This window comes from Prionailurus bengalensis, chromosome A3, assembly GCF_016509475.1.
Source record: "Prionailurus bengalensis isolate Pbe53 chromosome A3, Fcat_Pben_1.1_paternal_pri, whole genome shotgun sequence".
Classification (NCBI taxonomy): domain Eukaryota; kingdom Metazoa; phylum Chordata; class Mammalia; order Carnivora; family Felidae; genus Prionailurus; species Prionailurus bengalensis.
Genome location: NC_057354.1, coordinates 22,226,032 through 22,247,087, shown reverse-complemented (window position 1 = coordinate 22,247,087; position 21,056 = coordinate 22,226,032). Strand labels below are relative to the sequence as shown.

Sequence of the window (21,056 nt, the reverse complement as noted above, 5' to 3'; positions counted from 1 at the left end):
CTGCTGGTGATGAGGGGCTGAGTCCCCACCACAGAACACTGTGGCTTCTGGTTTATGTTTGTTCCCTCTCCCCAGCCCATCTGGAGGCACGGAGTCCCAGTGGCTTCTTCACCTTGTCCTAAGGACTGGACTAAGCCCTCCAGTTGCCGTGGCTCTAAACAACTGTACGCCTTAGGTGAAACTGGCAGGACCCTACCCGTCTTACAGACGAGAAAACTGAGGCCAAGAGTGGGACCTCCATAGCCTAGGGTACACAGCAGGGCAGGGTTGGGGTTTGGTCTCTCGGGACTCAGGGGATCTATGGGTTTGGGGTCTATGGACCTTGCCTCCCCCCACCACTTCCAGCTAAAGATTTCTGGGTGTACCTGAGATTTTTTTTTTTCTGCCCTGAACTGTCTTGGAGATATGGAGGCTGCTCAGTGTGACCTCAGGGTCAGGGGTGGGGTCAGGAGCCTAGACTCTCACTGGCCATGTGAGCCGGACCTCAGTTTCCTCTGTTGGGGGCTGGCCCTCACAGCAGCTTTGGGAGGACCAGATAAAACAATGCATGTCAAGTGCCAAGCCTGATGCCTGGCATACAATACACATTCAGTAATCAGCAGGTATTTTTATTATTGTTTCTGTGGGGAGTAAGGACATGTGTGTAAGTCTGGCCTCTGGCTACGTCCACCCACAGAGCGGGGCTTTGGGGGCAGGGCGGGAGTTGCCAAGTGATGTCTTCTAGATAACTCAGCACCAGGGGATTGAAAGTCCCCGGGATCCATGCCCAACACCACTTGCCACACCGGGAAACTGGCCATGAAACAGCTTGGGACAGAGCAGGGTTTTACACCAGGTGGCCTGCCGCCTTGCCCTGCTCCCGCGCCGCCCGCTTCCGGGCCTTCTCTTTCCCTCTAGGGCTTCTAGGCTGTGGACAGGTGTAGACAAATCCTAGCGGGAAGGGATCCTGCACTCTACAGGGCAGGTCAGGGTCTGGGGTCTAGAAAGGGGTCCCCTTTCTGCCCAGGAAGAAACCCCAGAGCTACAGGGGCTGGAGTAGTTCTGTCTCTCTGGGGCTGGGATTAGTGGGCTCTGTGGTCCGCTTAGGCTTTGCCCTCACCGGGCTGCAGGTCCTGTCCCCAGCAGCACACCCGCCTCTCTCTGCTGGTGCCGGTACAAGCCTGCGGCGCCTTGCCCCTCCCTGGCCACACTGGCAGAGCCGGTTTGAGGCCTGCCCGCCCCGAGCGTGTTTGCACCACGAACATGGGACCAGACATGTTGTGGCTGCTTTGGCCTGTGGATGGCCCCTGGCTCACTCTTCCCTCACTCCTTGCTCACTCAGCAAACATCCTCTGCTACCTGTTCTGTGCCTGCGCCCGTGCCGGGTGCGGCTTGGGGCCTGGAGTTGTCTCAGACTTGCGCACGGCCCTGTGTAAGTCAGGGGGGTCAGAAGCTCTGCCACAGGGACACGCCAGGCAGGGGCAGGAGAGAGCAGTGGTCGGGGTATAGGCTGTGGGACTCCACAGACCCAGGGCCGAGGCCTGTACATCTTCATCATATGGGGCCCTGGGTAGGACCGATTCATCCTTCCCTTCCTCCCTCCCTTCCTTCAGCTCTTCCTCCCTTTTTCCCTCCCTCCCTCCTTGCACTGGAGTTTGTGAAGTCTCAAGGGAGGCAGGTGGTATAGCTTTGGGGAGGTGACAGCATGTGCAGAGTCTGAAGGCTAGGGGGTGATTACAAGTTAAAGGGAGGGTCGGGGGGTAGGGAGGAAAGAGAACGCAGCAGGCCTCGATCCTGTGAGCAGCAGGTAGGAGCTTTGAAGCCATCTTGCTGACTACTGTCCCCAGCCTCAGGCTCAGATGCTCCCTCCCTCAGAGGTCTGCCAGAGGCATCATGTCGTACATAAGTAAATGGAGGACTGGACTTCCTGAGGTCACACATCGGGGACAGGCCACCTGTGTGTGGGCTTGGAGATTGGAGGAGGGGGGTGGAACTCAGGGCTGACCGTGTGGCAGGGCCAGGCCACCAGGTGCTCCTGCCCACCAGTGTCCCTGGAGGGAGTTCCTGCATGGGTGTGGGTGGGGAGGAGGGGGGCACTGTGTGTTCCCGGAGCAGAGAGGCAGGGTTGCTGGCAGGGAACAGCGAACACTGTGAGCCCCTGAAGGCAGTGGGCAGAGGCTGCTGGCTGGCGGTTGTCCCCCCAAGCCCATCAGCCATCACCCATCAGCCAGTGGGGGTGGGGCAGCTGGGAGCCCAGGGAGAGATGACCTCGGAGAGGCTTGTTATCTCAGTGGCATGGGGTGGCGGTGGGGTGGGATGGAAGGTTGGGATTGGGAATGGTATCTGCTAAGGAATCCTTGGCATGCCAGGGTCTCTGTTCGGGTGCAGATACTGAGCCCCGAGGTGGGGGTGTGACTTGCCTGAGGTCACACGGTGCTTCTGATGGAGGCCTTCCGCTCTCAGCCAGGTGGTACCTGGCTGTGGGTCCCTGAGACCTGCCTGTATTGGGCCTGGTGCCTTGAGAATCTTCTCTTCAGTCCCAGTGCCCACACCCTCATCCAGGGGCCGGCCCCGCCTCGCCGTATGACCTGGGGCCGGGTGCCCCTCCAGAGTCTCAGCTCTTGGTCTGTGAATGGGGATGTCTCACAAAGCCTCCCTGACACCAGGGCTGTGACCCCCTGGCCTATGAGCCTGCCCACCTGCTGGCAAAGGCCGCTTGGCCTCGACTCTGGGGTAGAGGCTACAGTAGGGTATAGGGTGGGTGAGACCTTCTAAGCCCGCCGCCCTCACCGGCCCCGGGAGGCTCCAATGGGCAGGAGGACCAGTAGCCCCCTTCCAGTGACCTCCCTCTCAGGCCTTGGTGGAGGGGGATGGTGGGAAGTGGGCGTGGGAAAGATGGAGCCACCCACTGTGTGCTTGTCTTTCCCCCCATTTTGCTGTTGGGGAGACTGAGGCTACATGGTTTACACTGATCTTACACTCCCTTTGGGCCTTCCCAAGCAGTCCCTTCTGCCTGGATCATACTTCCCCTCCCTCTTTTCACACACTGCCCAGCCTTCAGACCTCAGCTGGGATGTCCCCTCCTCTGGGAAGTCCACCATGGTTTAGGCCCCCTCTTGCCCCTCTAGCCCTCTAGAGTTCGAGATGACTGTGCTTTGCCAGGGTTACTGTGGGATGAAGGCTCAGTAACCTTACTTTGCCCTTCTCTACACCCTCAGGGGCCTGAGAAAACCTTCATGGCCTCTCAGTGTTTCAGGACCTTCTGATCTAGGTTGCTGGATAGATCCTCTCGGGGCCTCCTTCAGACCTCCTCGGGCCTGGGCCAAAGACGAGCAGTGGCCTGGTTAAGCTGGGACCCACACAGTTCAGACCTCTCACTCAATAACCCCCTGCACATCTGACCTTCCTGCCTCAAAGCCTTTGCACATGCTGTGCAACCTCCTAGACTGCCCTTCCCTTGCCTGCCTCCTTATTGGTCCAGTGGAGAGAGAATGGGCTTTGGTATCACTCAGATCTGGGTTGGCACCTGGGTCTCCATTTCCTGGCTGGGCAACTTCCTGGAGACTTTATGTTCTCATGTGTGACATGAGTGTGGCCATGGCTCACTTCAGGGCTCTTGGGAGCATTTGAAGGGGTAGCATGAACCCTAGGTGGGAGGATGTGAGGGGGAAGCGCGTGGCCATCAGCATGCCCCATTCCACCCTGCCAGCCTGCAGTGGAGCAGCTGGTGGCATGGAGTTCTGGAGAGGGAGCCGAGGTGGCCCTAGACCCGACCAAGAAGACCCCCACCATAGGCTCCTTCCTTGGGTCCTTCCCTTTAGGGAGAAGCTCAGAGAGGAAGGGACTTGCCAATCGGCTGCTAAGAGGTGAGATTTTAGTCACATCATTTAATCTGTCTGTGCTTCAGTTAAGAATGACACACAGTAGGTCCTAAGTAAATACTAGCTGTTACTACTGTCATTGTTCATATTCCCCCACTCTGAAGCCAGGGTCCTTTCCATGTTCTGAAACCACTTGTAGGAAAACACCCCAGTGTGACAGGTAATTGCTTTGAGAGTGTGAGGGAAAAAAGGAATCAGGTGAAGATCCCAGCCTGGGGGTAGGAGGGAGCTTCTGTTCTAGTGGAGGGGGGGTGGTGCGTAGGGGAGACAGGAGAGGAATTCAGCCCCCATCTGTGAAATGGGAGCGTTGGACTGGCATCCTCGCCGTGCTGCCCCGGCCTCAGCTTCCTCCTCTGGGGACAGGCCAGTGCTTGTGGCACTTGCCCTATGGGGCTGTTGTGAGGAGGGAGGGGGCATCAGTTGGGGACCCAGCCTTGGAGGCTCAGAGGGGTCAGTTGTTCCCTCTGTAAGTGGTCCTTGGGCTGGGTGGCCTTAGATCAGCCACTCTCCCTGTCCTGGCTTCCATTTCCCCTTATGGAAAATGACTGGCCAGGGAGCCCTGCTTCGTCCCCGTTATGTGGACTTACCTACAAGAGTCCAGCTGGGACCAGTGGCCTTGGAGAGAGGGGCTGACAACAGCCCAGGGCCAGGAGAGCCAGGATCCCCAGCTGACCCTCTTTTGTCTTGGATGGTGTCCTGGGCCCTGACTTGGCTTCTCTGAGCCTTCCTCTGTCCCCTCCTCTAAAAGAGGGGACTGACTGTCCCTGCATAGATGGGGCCTGGTGAGAACCAGAGAGCTAAGCAATAATGGAAACAGTCATGTTCCTAATAGGAAGGGCCCCGTTTATTAAGCATGGCCTGTGTGCTCAGGGCTCTGAGTGGTTAGCTCACTTGCCTGTGCGACTACCTGGGGGTGACCGTGGCATCTCCATGGTACTGAGGGAGTCTTCGGTCAATTTACCCAGAGTCCTCCCATGGGCTGCAGCAGGGCCCCCCCTAACCACGATGCTGTAGCCCACTTGGGTCAGGCAGGTGCCTGCTGGGGACTTTCTGGTCCCCTTTTTCCAGAGGCAGGACTGATGGCTGCCAGCGGGCTGTTTCCCTCCCCCCCACTTCCACCCTCCTCCCTCCTCTCTGCCAACACGTTCCTGACACAGCCTCCACCACCCACCCATTCATCCTGCCCCTGATTGGGCCACTGTTATCAGGAGACACTCCTGGACTGGCTGAGAAGAGCTCTCACCTTGCCCTTCCGAGGGGGGTTGTGACTGCTGATCTAGGCCCTGCTGGTGGCTCCCTTGGGGGGTGGGCCCTGGGACAGGAGGCTGCAGAGCCTAGACAGTTCAAGTCTACTTGCTGATGCTGTCTCTTATGAGCGCTGTGACCTTAGGCAAGCAACTTGACCTCTCTGTGCCTCAGTTTTCTCATCTGCAAAACGGAGCTGACCATACAGGGCCGCAGTAGGTTCATCTGGACTCATGCATGTGGTGTCCTACTTAGCCAGGTGCCTGAGCCGTACAGGAGTCTCTCTGCCCATTAACAAGCTGTTGTTAGCATTGGAGAATCAATTGTCCCTCCTTTTTTGTGGGGCCCCCAGTTTGGATGGCACTGTGTCTCCCTTCTGATGAGTGCACGTCAGGAGGGCCCCGCGGGCATTTTCTTCTTCGGGCCCGTGGGACGAGTGAGAGGGCAGAGCTGAGAGGCTCTTTTCAGAAGTTGAGAATGTGCTGTGTGATCTTGGGCAGCCCCTATCCCTCTCTGAGCCTCCTTTTCTTGGTCCGTTCTCTTGAGCAGTTGGATGTGGGTGAGGCTCTGCCTCAGCCCCTTCTTGTCCCCATCACTGTACTCTCTATAATTCCTCCTTTGGCTGGTCTAGCTACTTGGCTTTTGTCTTTCACTCTTCGGTGCCTGGCGCATAGCAGGTGCTCAGCTAAGCTTTGTTGAAGAAGCCAACCAATGCACGACGATTGAGTGAATACCCAGGGCTCTCCTATTTCCAGGTCTTTGTGTGAATGGCTCCCTTTGCCAGGAACACCGGCCCTAGTCATCTCTGCTTGTAGAATTCCTCATCCTTGAAGTCCCTTCTCAGATGCTGCCTCTCCCGGCTTCTCCCAGTCAGAGAGGGTTGCTGGTGCTCTGCACACTTGGTCTGAGGCTCTCTGCTCAGAGATGTGGATGGAGACCCGTTATCATCCAACTCGTGTACATAGTAACGTATTCATAAACAACGAGGACGAGGCACCAGGCACAGGGGGGAGCCTTGCGCAAGGGTTGTCTTATTTCATCCTCCACAACAACCTTGAAGGTAGACATTATTATTATCCCTCCCCTTGCAGATCACAGAAGCTCAGAGAAGTGAAGTGACTTTCCCAGCTATGAGAGAGAGCACACCAGGATTTGAAACCAGGTAAGACTGTGTTTTTTCTTAAAAACAAAAGGAAAACCATTAACACACACACAGCAAAAAATAATTCAAACAGTACAAAGGAAGACAGGGTAAAGCCTCTCTGCAGCCACATTTCCTTGCCCAAGGCAGGCACTGGGAGGGGTTTCTGGCGTGTCCTTTTAGGGAGAGGCAGACGTATACAAGCATGTATGTTAGAAAACAAACACAAACACGTTGTAACATGTGGTATGTCCTGTTCCACACCTGTTTTTTCTTCACGTGTACCTTGAGGATCATTTGTGGTACTGCTCTCTTTTTCATGGTTGAATAGTGTTCCAGCATTCACTGTGTGGATGGAGACCGTGCTTTATTTCATTGGCGAAGAGTATTTTGGTTGTTTCCAGCCTTTTGCTTATTATAGACAGTTCTGCAATGAATATCCTCCATCATACACTTCATATTCATGTGCGAGGGTTCCTCTAGGATTAATCCCAAACTGCAGGGTCGGGAGCATGTGGGGTTGCAATTTTGATGGAGATTGCCAGAGGTTATGATCATGCACCCTCACACCACACCCTCTGACCCCCCCACCAGTGCGGGTTGCTATAGAATTTCAGGGTCTTGGCCAATCCGACAGTTGAACAGTGGCCTCTGCTAGTGTTTGTTTGCTTTTTTTTTTTTTTTTTAATATCACAGCTTTATTGAGATATGATTCACAGACCAAACAATTCACCCATTTAAAACGTACAATGTAATGGCTTTTAGTATATTCACAGAGTTGTGTAACTATTACCACAATGAATTTTAGAACTTTTTTCTTTTTTCTTGTTTTAAAGTTTATTTATTCATTTTTGAGAGAGAGAGAGAGAGAGAGAGAGGATCCCAAGCAGGCTCTGCACTGGCAGTGCAGGGCCCGACGCAGGGCTCAAACTCATGAAGTGTGAGATCATGATCTGAACTGAAACCAAGAATTAGACCCTTAACTGACTGAGCCACCCAGGTGCCCCTAGAACATTTTTATTACCCCAGAAAGAAACTGTGTGCCCATTAGTCACTCCCCACTCTCCTCAAACGTTTCTCCCCTAGCCCCAGGCAACAACAAATCTTCCTGTTTCTATAGATTTGCCTAGTCTAGACCTTTTATATAAATGGAATCATACAATACATGGTCTTTCATGTCTGGCTTCTTTCACTTAGCATCATGTCTTCAAGATTCCTCCATGTTATAACATGTTATCAGGACTTCATTCCTTTTTCTTGCCAAATAATACTCCATTGTCTGGATACAGTACCACGTTTTTTTTTTTTTTTTTTTTTTGGTCCATTCATCAACTGATGGACATACGGTTGTTCCCACTTTTTGGCTATTATGAATAATGCTGTTATGAATATTCATGTACACGTTTTCATGTGAATGTTTTCTCTTCTTTGGGTATATACCTAAGAGCAGACCTTCTGGATCATATGGTAACTCTGTGTTTAACCTTTTGAGGAAATGCCAGGCTGTCTTCCAAAACAGCGACACCATTGCACAGTCTTAGCAGCAGTGTGTGAGGTTTCCAGTTTCTTCACATCCTTGCCAAAAGCTGGCTGTTGTCTGTCTTTTTAATTATGGTCTTCCTAATGGGTTTGAAGTGGTGGCCCATTGTAGTTTTGATTTGCATGTCCTTAATGATTAATGATATTGAGCATCTTTTCATGCAGTTATTGGCCATTTGTAGATCTTCTTTGGAGAAATATCCGTTCAAATCCTTTGCCCATTTTTTAATTGGGTTGTTTGTCTTTTTGTTGTTGAGTTATAGAAGTTCTCTATATATTCTAGATGCAGATCTCTTATCATCTATATGGTTTGCAAATATTTTTTCCCATTCTGTGAATTCTTTTTATCTCCTTGATGGTGTCTTTTGGACACAAAGGTTTTAAATTTTGATGATGTCCAGTTTATCCATTTTTTCTTTTGTTGCTTCTGCCCTGGGTGTCATATCTAAGAAACCAAGGTCATAAAATTTATACCTATATTTTCTTATAAGAATTTTTTCAGTTTTACCTTTCATATTTAGGTTTGCAATCCATTTTTATTTTAATTTTTTTTTCAACGTTTATTTATTTTTGGGACAGAGAGAGACAGAGCATGAACGGGGGAGGGGCAGAGAGAGAGGGCGACACAGAATCAGAAACAGGCTCCAGGCTCTGAGCCATCTGCCCAGAGCCTGACGCGGGGCTCGAACTCCCGGACCGCGAGATCGTGACCTGGCCGAAGTTGGACGCTTAACCGACTGCGCCACCCAGGCGCCCCTGCAATCCATTTTTAATTTTTTTAATTAAAAAAAATTTTTAATGTTTATTTATTTTTGAGATGGTGGGTGGGGGGGTGGGTAGGGGCAGAGAGAGAGGGAAACAAAGAATCTGAAGCAGGCTCCAGGCTCTGAGCTTGCAAGAGCCCAACACAGGGCTCAAACCCATGAACCATGAGATTATCACCTGAGCTGAAGTCTGGCATTTAACTAACTGAGCCACCCAGGCTCCCCTCGTGATCCATTTTGAATTGAATTTTTCAATTCAATCCATTTGAATTGAATTTTTAGTGTAGGGTCTGAGGAAGGTGTCCAGTTTCCTTCTTTTGCATGTGTCTATCCAGTTTTTCCTGTAACATTTGTTGAAAAGACTGTTTTATCTCCATTGTGTGGTGTTGGCATATGCTTGTCCAAACTCCTTTGACTGTAAATGTGAGGGTTTATTTCTGTCCCTCAATTCAGTCCCATTGATGTATACATCTGTCCTTATGCCAGTACCATGGTGTCTTTTTAGAAAAAAAAAAAAAAGTTTTTTTTTTTTTTTTTAAGTAATCTCTACCTCCACTGTGGGGCTTGAACTCACCATCCTGAGATCAAGAGTCCCATGTTGTACTGAGTAAGCCAGCCAGGGGCCCCATGGTGTCTTGATTACTGGAGCTTTTCTACAAGCTCTGAAATTGAAATGAATGAGCCCTCAAGCTTTGTTTTTCTTTTTCAAGATTGTTTTGGCTATTCTGGGTCCCTTGACTTTCCATATGAATTTTGGGACCAATTTGTCAATTTTTGCAAAGAAGATAGCAGGGATTTTGATAGGGATTGTGTTGACTCTGTAGATCAATTTGGGGAATATTACCATTTTAGCAATGTTTAGTCTTCCAATCCATGAACATGGGATGTCTTTCCATTTATTTAGATTTTCTTTAATTTCTTTCAATAATTTTTGAATTTTGCACTTCTTTGGCTATTCTTATTGCTAAATATTCTTTTGATATTGTAAATTGTTTTCTTAATTTTCTTTTTGGACTGTTCATTAGCGTATAGAAATAGAATTTATTTTTTATATATTGATCTTGTACTTTGTAACCTCGGTGAATTTGTTTATTAATTCTGATCATTTTTTAGTGGAATCCTTAGGAGTTTCTGTATACAAGATCATATCATCTGCAAACAGGGTGAGCTTTACTTTTTCCTTTCCAATCTGGATGCCTTTTATTTCATCTTCTTCTCGACTGCCCTGGCTGGAACTTCCAGTGCAGTGTTAAAGAGAAGTTGTAAGAGTGGGCATCCTTATCTCATTCCGGAGCAGTACTCAACACCATTAAGTATGATGTTGAATATGAATTTTTCATAGGTGCCCTTTATCAGATTCCCTTCCAGGGAATTTGTTGAGGTTTTTGTCATGAAAGGGTATTGGATTTTGTCAAATGCCTTTTCTGCATCTATTGAAGTTATGGTGTGGTTTTTGTCCTTTATTCTATTGGTATGGTATTAGTCGATTTTCAAGAAGTTAAACCAGTCTCGTATTCTTGGAGTAAATCTCACTTGGTCATGATGTATAATTCTTTTTATATGTTGTCGAATCCAGTTTGCTAGTATTTTATTAAAGATTTTTGTATCTTATATTCATAAGATATAGCAGTCTGTAGATTTCTCCTTTTTTGGTTTTTAATGATGTCTTTGTCTGGTTTTGGTATTAGGGTAATATTGGCTTCATAGAATGAGTTGGGTGGTGTTCCTAGTGAATCCTTGGTATTAATTCTTCTTTAAATGTTTGATAGAATTCACCAGTGAAGCCAACTGGGTCTGGGTCTGTATTTGTGAGAAGTTTTTAAATTACTAATTTAATCTCTTTTTCCTAGTTTTAGCTTTATTCCAATTTTCTATTTATTAGTTTTAGTTTTTTTTAAGGAGTTTGTCAGTTTCATCCAAGTTATGTTATTTGTTGGAATAGCATTCATAGCTTCCCGTTATAACCTTGCTTTATTTCTATAAGGTCTGTGGTATTATCCTCTCTTTCATTCCTGTTTTTAGTCATTTGAGTCTTCTCTCTGATTTTCTTGTTCAGTCTAGCTAAAGGTTTGTCAATTTTGTCAATCTTTTCAAAGAACCAACTTTTGGTTTTGTTGGTTTTCTCTGTTGTTTTTATTTTCTATGCCATTAATTTCTGTCCTAATCTTTATTTCCTTTCTTTTACTTGCTTTAGGGTTTGCTTTTCTTTTCTGTTGTGTTAAGGTGGAAGGTTAGGTTATTGGCTTGAGATTTTCTGTCTTTTTTTTTTTTAAATTTGAGAGAGAGAGAGAGAGAGAGAGAGAGAGAGAGAGAGAGAGAGTGAGTCTTAAACAGGCTCCATGCTGATGTGGGGCTTGATCCCATGACCCTGGGATCATGACCTGAGCCAAAATCAAGAATTGGATGCTCAACTCTCTGAGCCACCCAGACATCCCTTTCCTCTTTTTAATTTATTTTTTTTCTTCTTTTTTAATATAGGTATTTATACTTACAAATCTCCCTTCAAGTTCTACTTTATTGCATCCCATGCATTTTGATATGTGGTGTCATCATGTTTATTCACCTCAAAGTATTTTCTATTGTTTTGATGATTTCTTTGACTCATTGGTTACTGAGGAAGGTATTAATTTTTACATGTTTGTAATTTCTGTTACTGATTTCTTAATTCATTCTATTGTGAATGGAAACGTAGTTTGTATGACTTCACTCCGTTTAAATTTATTGAGGCTTAGAATGTGGTCTGTCCCAGAGAATGTTCTGTGCACTTGAGAAGAATGTATATTCTGCTGTGGTCAGGGAGCTTGTGTAGTTTTAATTTGCATTAATATATATTTTTTAAAAAGTTTATTTGTTTATTTTGAGAGAGAGAGAGAGAGAGAAAGAAATTTAGAGTGTGAGCAGGGGAGGAGCAGAGAGAGAGGAAGACAGAGAATCCCAGGCAGGCTCTGTGCTGACAGTGTGGAGCCTGACATGGGGCTCAAACCCACAAAGCATGAGATCATGACCTGAGCTGAAATCAAGAGTCAGATGCTCAACTGACTGAGCCACACAGGCGTCCCTGATTTACATTTCTCTTATAAATGAGGCTGAACATCTTGTCATATGTTGAAGAGCTGTTTGGCTTGCCGTAAACTATCTGTGGTTATTTTTCTTATTTTGTGGGAGCTCATTATGTATTGAGGGGTAAACCCTTGTCTATCATATGAGTTACAAATATTTTCCTTAGTGTGTTATTTGCCTTTTGAATTTGTTTATGATATTTATTGAGCCATGCAGACATTGTAGGTTTTTATGTAGATAGATTTATCATTTTTTTTAATGTTTACTTGTTTTTGAGAGAGAGTGAGAGCACACGTAAGCGGGGGAGGGGCAGAGAGCGAGGGAGACACTGAATCCGAAGCAGGCTCCAGGCTCTGAGCTGTCAGCACAGAACCCGACATAGGGCTCGAACCCATGAACTTGTGACGTCCTGACCTGAGGTGAAGTCAGATGCTTAACCTACTGAGCCACCCAGGTGCCCTGATAGATTTATCATTTTAAAAATGACTTTTAGGTTTGGGGTCTCTGAGTCGCTCAGTTTGTTGAGCGGCCGACTCTTGATCTTGGCTCAGGTCATGATCTCATGGTTTGTGAGTTAAAGCCCCGTATCAGGCTTTGTGTCAGTGGTGTAGAGCCTGCTTGGAATTCTCTCTCTCTCTCTCTCTCTCTCTCTCTCTCTCTCTCTCTCTCCCTCCCTCCCTCCCTCCCCCCCTCCCTCCCTCCCTCCCTCCTTCTGTCTCTCTCTGCCTGTCTCCGACTTGTGCTGTCTCTCTCTCTCTCAAAATAAATAAATAAACTTAAAAAAATGATTTTTAGGTTTTGTGCCATGTTAAGAAATGTTTTTCTCGTTCTGAGATTAGAAAATTTATTCTCTGCTTTCCGTTTGAGAGATTCATGGTTTTATTTTGAGTGGTTTAAATCTGATTGATCTGGGATTTATAGGCATATGGAGTAGGTTCGAAATCTGACTTTAATTCGTTTCCTGACGGCAGGTCATTGATCTCAGCTCTATCTTAAAAATAATCTACCTTTTTTTATACGGGCATGAAATGCCACCTTTGTTATGTGTTAAATCCCTGTATGTTTGGGAACAATTTTTGGACCCTCTAGTCTGTTCCATTGATTTGTTTGTTTTTGTGCTGATATCATACAGTTTAAAAAAAATTTTTTTTTTTTAGTGTTTATTTATTTTTGAGAGAGACAGAGAGAGAGTGCAAGCTAGGGAGGGGCAGAGAGAGAGGGAGACACAGAATCCGAAGCAGGCTCCAGCCTCTGAGCTGTCAGCACACAGCCCGATGTGGGGCTCGATCTCACGAACTGTGAGTTCATGACCTGAGCCGAGATCAAGAGTTGGATGCCTACCAACTGAGCCACCCAGGCACCCTGATTTTATTTTCTGATCGCCGTTGGTATATAGATACATTGTGGATTTGGAGGTATTAGCTTTTAATTTCCTTCCACTGAATTTGCTTTTTGTTTAGTGGTTTTGCAGCAGATTCTCTTGGATTTCCCAGATCTACACGGGTAACATCTGCAAATGATGATACTTGTCTTCTCTTTTCTAATTCCCCTTTATTACTTCCATTTCTTGTTCTTAGCTCATTGGATTGGCAAGGATCTCAGAGCAAGGTTAACTCGTGGACACACTTGTCTTTTCTGGACTCTTTCCCCGTGAAGTGGCTTTTCTAGGCCTGGGCTCCTGAGGAACTCCGCCAGACAATCCCTCTAGGGCCGTGCACAGAGCTTGGCACGTAGTAGGAATCTGGGAAGCCTTTGCCTCATTGGAGGAGTGATTACAAAAGATAGCAAGGATCTAAAAAAGGTTTTCCGTAGTAATGATGATGATAGCTGGTGTTTATTGAGCACTTCCTATCTGCGAGGCACTATTAAGCATTACCTCATGTTTTCTCACAACGAGGCTAGCTGTGTGGGAACAGTTGTGCGGATTCCCATTTTTGAGAAGGGCTAGACTGAGGCTCCCTTGAGGCTGCATGACTAGGACACGGCAAGGCGGCATCTGAACCTGGCGCTCTGGCTCCAGGCTTATATTTTTGTGATGCTTCCGCTTCCCAGGAGCGTCCAGAGTTATGGACGATGATATCAGAGGTTGGCCTCTGACCCCTGTGTTGCCTCTGTGTCAGGGAGGCGGAGGTGGTGGAGGGGTAGGTGCGCCTGGGGCGGTGAGGGCTGCCCGCACAGCACGCCGTATGTCACTCTCTTGGACCTCGAGCACGCCAACCCCAGTGCCCTCACTTGCTGCACGGCCTCGGGCAAGGTTTAGCTTCTTTGAACCTTGGTTCTGCCTGTCAAGTGGGCACCGTTGGAGCCCCTACTTCATTGTTCTGTCAGGACAACGGGGCATCCGCTGCCTGTAAAGTTCCCAGCGCTGTGTGTGGCATTCAAGGCCTGGCCACCTGACTGCCGCCTCCTCTCGTGTTCCTCTCATCCCCGGTAATGATAACAACGACAGTGAACAACATCGGGTGCTGTTTGTTGAGCATTTATTCTGCGCCTGGCACATGGGCTCTCTCTTTAATTCTCAGATGTTAGGCTTATTATTATCCCCATTTTAAAGAAACTGAGGGGCGATGTGACTTGCCCAAGAAGATGTAGCTAGTAAGTAGTAGAGGCAGGATTTGAACCCAGGGCTGACTGGATTCCTCACTCTCAACTCCTAATCCCCTGGCCTCCTTTTGCCCTGACAATAGTGGAGGTGACTCTCTTCAGAGTAGGGAATGAAGGGGTGGGTATGCCGTGACCGGACCACAGTTTATTCCCCAGCCTCTTCTGGATGTTGTAAACATCTGTGTGCCTGGGGAGGGGCGAGGGGGGAGAGTGTGGTGCCCTCCAGCAGGGGGGCCATGGGAGAGGGGATTCGGCTTCATCCAGAGGGGAGTGGTGGGAAACTCTTCAGTGTTGTTGTTTTTTTTAAGTCTCATTAAAAGACAGTTTTTGACAAGGTAATTTCTAAATGTCAAGTGATACAGCAGATACGTACAGTAAAAAAGGGATTTTCCCCTCCCCATCCCACATCTTTTGGACGAAACACTGTGAAGAATTTGGAATCCTTCCAGAACTTTCTCTACAGCTCTATAGCACGTGCTCTCATAGACACACTTACGCACATGCTAGTTTCCTTCACAGAAATCATTGCACATACGTGTGCTATGTGTGCGTGGTGAGCACAGGCTCATTTACTCTTCCCACTGACCCCACGACTTCGGTAGCGTTATTGTCCTCATTTTCCAATTGTGGAAACTGAGGTCACGAGAGGCCCAGAGGACGTTCTGCGCTGGCAGCTTCCTCTCTTCACAGCGCATCTCCTCAGGCCACACTGAGCTCTCGTTCTGTTTGATCAGCTGCACGGCTGTCCACTCCATGAACAGACCATCGTTTCTTTATCCAGCCCCTCTCTCCCGAGCACGCAGGTCATTTCCGGTTTTCCATGGAGAGTGCTAAGCAGAGGAGGCCCCCGCTCTCTGTGCGGTTTACAGGGACGCCTCTGGCTACAGGGAGGAGGGTGCACGGAGGGCCAGACTCCTGCATCCGGGCCCAGGCAGACGGGTGCCTGGCTGAGGGAATGGAGAGAGGGTTGGGGGAGGCATACATGTGAGGAAGATTTGGGGAGGTGGGAGAGCCAGAGCGGAGACGGTGACAGGTGACACGGGGCCGGGGCTACAGCCTTGAGGGGAGACGCCAAGTCAGCCTGGGGCCCCTGGGGCATGAAGGGCTGGGGCGGAGAGGGGCAAGCATTGCAGGCCTGCTTCCCGGCACCTCCCGTGCATAAGCCCTCAGTCTGGAGACTGTGGTCAGGAGGCTGAGGTTAGGAGCGGCTCCCCAGAGGAAAGGGGCCTCCTTCCTCTGGGAACCTCAGGCACCCCCCAGTACGGAGGCCTCGCCACTTCCCCTTGGCCCCACAAGGGTCTATCTGTATCTCAGAGTGTCCAAGTGGCGGAAGAGATGTGGGGTTGGCTCCTCTCGAATGGGCAACTCATGGTGACTTGGCGTTTGGGCCCCAGAACCAAAAGGCCCTGAGACAGCATCCTGCCTCAAGAAAGGAGCCCCGGGGGTCTGGGAGGGTGGTGTCTCCTGAGGTCACATAGCCCCCGGCAGCAGCCCTGCAGGGGACTAGACCCCACCCTAAATGTGCCTGTCCTTCCTTGAGCACATTCTGCTTTGTTGAAGCCAGAAACCTCTGGCTTTCTCTGGGAAGGGAGCTGCCTTATCTGCTCGTGCCCCATCCACCAAGGGCATCTGACTATTCCACGTGAGAGAGGTCCCGAGGGCAAGGAGGTAGGGCCACGAGTTCCCCCAGTAGACCCCATGAGCAAGCCCCTGATCCCTGCCTGTCCAGTGTGGTTCCCTGTCCCCTTTCCCCCTCGCCGTGTGACCTCAGATAAGTTCCTCAATTTCTCTGTGCCTCAGTTTCTTCCTCGGTAAAATAGGAAAACTATTAGTATCTGCCTTCTAGATTATGAGGATTTCATGAATGAATATTTGCAAACTGCTTGGAGCAGGGCCTGTCTAAGGTCCAGGCCCTGGGAGTGTTTGAATATCCGGGAACAACACTTGGTCTCCACAACATGACGTGACAGGAACAAAGCAGGATGCAAACCATGTCTATGCTCATTTAGTCTTTTGTCTATTCTGCACATATTTCCAGAACAATTAGTAGGTACCAGGTCTGTCCTGGCCACGGGGCAGGTGCAGATGGATATGACCCAGTCCTGCCCGCAGGGAGCTTAAACAAGGGCACTAGATGGAGCCCAATTTTGTTTACAGTCATACATTCCCATGATGCCTGAAGGAAACACAGTGTCACGCCCAGGCGATTGTGTTCTAGGGGCAAGGCTGGCAAAGTGCCGCTCTGTCCTGAGCATGTGCTATGTGCTTTCCTCACTGACTCTCTCAAGAGCCCTGTCATGTGGGCACCGTTTTGCTTCCTGACTGCCAGAGGAGGAGACTGAGGCCCCGGTCCCATGCTGGGATGGTAGGGCTGGGATTCAAACACTCTAGCACTCTAGCTCTTAACCTCCACACGCCTGCCTGTCCACAAACACGTGTTACTTGTATAATCAGATTTAACCACAAAGACCAACAAAACAAATAGAACAGAAACTCCACAAACCAACAAACATTGCAAGCAGAGGCCAGGCCACCGTAGCTGGTTTTGAAGGCCCTCTTGTACTTTTTCTCCTGCCCTGGGAGGAGTGGTCTTGGTCAGTATAAGAGATTGGGACCAGGAGCTGTCTTTTCTTCTCCTTGTACCCTCCCAAGAGGGCACGTGCCTTTTCTTGGTGCCAGGAGAGTGCTGGCCCTGGTCTAGGCCTGGCTCTCCCTCTTCCTCCACAGCACATTGACCACTCTTTCTCCTGTCCTTGATTACCTCCAGGGACAGGGGGCTCACCCTTCACCATTTAGTTCATTCTGAAGAAAGTTCAGGCTCCTAGAAAGTGCTCTATTTAAAAAAAAAAATATTAAAAAAAATTTTTTTTTTTTCAACGTTTATTTATTTTGGGGACAGAGAGAGACAGAGCATGAATGGGGGAGGGGCAGAGAGAGAGGGAGACACAGAATCGGAAACAGGCTCCAGGCTCTGAGCCATCAGCCCAGAGCCTGATGCGGGGCTCGAACTCACAGACTGCGAGATCGTGACCTGGCTGAAGTCGGACGCTTAACCGACTGCGCCACCCAGGCACCCCCCAAAAAAAATATTTTTAAAAAATATATTTTTATAATTTTTATATCCCCTGAAAGTCCCACAAACAAATGTCCTCTGACACAGGCCTGGCCAGGTCATCTCTGTGTCCCTCTGTAGACTAGCATAGCCCCTGCTGCTCAGTCAACGCTGTGAACGCTATATCAGGGAGCCATTGGGTAGGGAGTGCAGTGGGCGGGGCCCGGCCTCCAGCAAGCCCGGGCTGTGGGTAACTGGGTCAGTGGGGCCCACGGGACACCAGCTCTATGAGTGCTGATGTGACCGAAGTGGACTGGGTTGCCATAGAAATTGGTCTTCTTTGTCCCCAGGCCTGTTGGCCTGTCCCTCAGGAGGCCCAGGTGATCCCTTGGGCTATTGAGCAGATCTCCTCAGGGCCTCCCCAGCCTCACATTCTCTGATCTGGATGTCCCCCTCTGATCTGGTGGCCACGCCCACCTCGTGTGGCCAGTCAGCCCAAGGCCCAGGGGGTGCAGGAGCTGGCTGAGGTTCACACAGGGAGGAGAGCGTTCAGAGCTGGGCTTGCTCAGGGCCAGCCATCTTGCCTAAGGCCTCGGCCAGTCAAGAAGAGCACTTTTCCCCATCCGTGGGTTCCCAGAGGAAATTCTGGACTGATTGCAGGGACTGCCGCATTCCCTGGAGAATATTCAGAACCCACCTTGTCGGTGTGTCCAGAATCGCACGATGTCGGTAAGAGCTGATGTGGCAGGGTGACCTGCTATGTCTCCGCCAGGAGCATTCGGTTGCCACGGAGCTGGATGACCCCATTGTTTCCAGATGAAGAAACAGGGCCCAGAGAGGTTAAGTCACTTGCCTGAGGTCACACGGCGGATTAGGGGCAAAGGTGGGATCTGAGTCTGGGCAGTCTGGCTCCAGAGCCCATCCTTAACCACCGTGCCAAACCCTGCCCTGCTCATGCTCATAAGATGCTTTGGGAAGGCCGAAGGCTGTTTCAGGTCTGGGAAGCCCTTAACGTTGGAACTTTCAGTCAGAGCCTGATAAATTGTGACGCAAGAGCCAGAGCCGTGGTGATTTCTCTTTCTAATCGTGTCCTCCCAACAGCCCTGAAAAGTCTGCTTTATCCCTGTTTTGCAGATGAAGACGCTGAGGCCCAAAGAGGGGAAGTGAGTTGCTTAGGGTCACATAGCGGGGAGAAGTGGAGCAGAGCCTCTCGTCCGAGCCCCCTGACTCCACACCTGGTGTTCGTGCTGAGACCTCAGGCTGCCTCCCAGATCCTCTGGGACAGCCCCTGCCTTCCACCGGGTGAGGCGGTGACCCACCAGGGCTGCCAAGGTGAGGGAGGAGGGGGGCGTGGGCACGATGGGTGGGAAGACCAGGCTCACTGGGAGCTGAGGCCGGCCAGGATCTGTGTGTTGGGAGGTAGGAGGCAAAAGAGGGTGGGAGGGCTGTGGGCATCATTGGGAAGTTTTCAACTTGTTTTTTTTTCTGGATACCAATGTTATCAAGGAGAGGTACAAAAGCCAGGAGGACTTAGGCCAGAAAGGATTTAGAGAAAACTTCCCAAGGGGGGTGACTTTTAAGCTGAGGACTGAAGGAGGCCTGAGTTATTCTGGTGAAGTGGTCAGGGAAGAGCATCCAGGCAGAGGAAACAGCATGTGTGCAAAGGCCCTGTGGCTGGGTTGAGCTCCCAGACATCTCTCCTTCCAGCCTCCTGCTATATCTCTGCCTTGGTTGTATATCTTAGCACCTTCCTGTCTGCTGTTAGACAATTTTAGTCAGTCATGTATTTGCTCAGCAGACCCTCGGTGAGCCCTCTCCTATGTGCTGTGTGCCTCGGATATAGACATGACTCAGATTGTCCCTGCCCATGACAGACAGAAACTGATTCAGGGGAAGGTGGGGAGGTTAGGGCTTCTGATTATAAGTCATTTCTTCGCTGCTTGGCCTCATACCAAGGAAGCCGTTTATGGGTTTCGTCATCATTCCCATTTTACAGATTTAGAAACTGAGGCTCTGAAAGTCTAACTTACCCAAAGAGGCTAGTACCCTTCTTTGGGCCTCAGTTTCCTCATCATGGGTGAGGGTAGATGCTGTCTAAAGGGCCTAGGCCCAGCAGCCCTGCCTGCCCCCAGAGCCCTTCACCTCCAGGGTGCTTTCTCATCCCCAGCCAGGACCATGGGCAGCAACAAGAGCAAGCCCAAGGATGCCAGCCAACGGCGCCGCAGCCTGGAGCCTGCTGAGAACACCCATGGTGGTGGTGGGGGTGCCTTCCCCACCTCACAGACACCCAGCAAGCCAGCCTCCGCTGATGGCCACCGAGGCCCCAGTACGGCCTTCCCCTCTGCCGCTGCTGAGCCCAAGCTGTTTGGGGGCTTCAACTCCTCGGACACAGTCACCTCCCCGCAGAGGGCGGGGCCGCTGGCGGGTCAGTGGGCCTGGGAGTGTGGGTGCCTGCTGGCCGGGCCTCTCACCGTCAGGGCAGAGGCTGTGGGTTTCTTGGGTTTGGGGACTGTAGGGAGTTTCCTGGAGGCTGTGGGTGGGGAAGGGCTTTATAAACCGGAAAGTGTGGTACACATCCCATTGCCTTTGAGGGTGAATCCAATGCAGAGTATAAAGGGGTCTAGAGATGTGGGACTGTAGGCGGGAACTGAGGCCAGAGAGCCAGGGGGCTGTTTGCCCAGGACAGTACAGGGACCAGGTCTGAGGCTTTGTTTTTGACTCTGGTGGGCCCAGAGATGGGTCAGGACAGGAGGTCTTGGGTGGCAGAGGGGGCAAGAGCAGGTTAGGAGGGACAAAGGGAGCTCTGGTCCTCAGGCGCCCAGCCCAATGCCGAGATGCACCCCTGCGCCCTCTGCTGGCCTTTTTGGGGTATGGCAGCTCCAGGCAAGCGATGCTTAAGAGAGAGATGCCTGTATGGTCCCAGACACACACACACACACACACACACACACACACACACACAAGACATTCACATAAATACTTGCATTCTTACCTTGACATACTCAGAGCCACACACAGCCAGCAACTCACTCCAGGATATCTGTGCAGGCACTTAAACAGGCTGAGTTAGAGACACCATCAGAGATACTTGAAGATACTGTGCACATAAAGACACACGCAGGGACACGTGGACGTGCGCAGACACACACCTAACATAAATGCACACAAATGGAAACACACATACACAAATAACCTCAGCATCCCGGATTAAGACACACACACACATGCAGTCCGAAGCCCCTCAAAGACACACACGGGAAACACACACGTGCTGGGCTAGGAGCGTCATCACAGATACCCACAGGCTCACAGATGCACAAATGCACAGACACGCAGTGAGGACATGCAGGGACACTCATGGATGCCGTGGACACCTGCCCAAGTGAGACAGACCCACAAAAGGGCCCGTTCATTTTTGGTGTCCCTCCTGTGTGCTGGGCTCTTCTGGGGCTGGGGACACAATGGTATGTAGAAGAGACAAACCCCGATGGAGGAGAACAGAACAAGGCATGTGAACTGGGTAGGGTGTTAGAAGGTGGTGCCACTCTGAAGGAACAAAAAGGGTAGACAGGGGCTCTTGGGGGGATGTGCGGGGTGAAGGTAGTGGTTCAAACGGGGGACAGAGAGGACCTCTAATGAGGGGACACCACCTGGAGCCGAGATCTCCCCAGACACATAGAAGCACCAAGAATCACACAGAGAGAAGCTGAGCAGCCCAGCCGGGTGCAGTTTCCTTCATTCACTGGTTCATTTACCCACGGTTGCTTCCTGAGCACCTACTGTGTGCCAGG

At 50.1% G+C, this 21,056-nt stretch overlaps 1 protein-coding gene across 3 annotated transcripts in view; it reads left to right on the top strand.

Moving 5' to 3' along the window:
- SRC (SRC proto-oncogene, non-receptor tyrosine kinase) overlaps nucleotides 1-21,056 on the top strand; it is a 51,305-nt gene that overhangs the window by 11,625 nt on the left and 18,624 nt on the right. For all 3 annotated transcript variants that reach the window (XM_043602409.1, XM_043602410.1, XM_043602411.1), the window contains exons 2-4: nucleotides 6,197-6,267; nucleotides 18,400-18,597; nucleotides 19,433-19,690. In XM_043602409.1, the coding sequence (XP_043458344.1) occupies nucleotides 19,441-19,690 (250 nt within the window). In that variant the 5' untranslated portion in view covers nucleotides 6,197-6,267; nucleotides 18,400-18,597; nucleotides 19,433-19,440. The remainder of the gene's footprint in view (nucleotides 1-6,196; nucleotides 6,268-18,399; nucleotides 18,598-19,432; nucleotides 19,691-21,056) is intronic.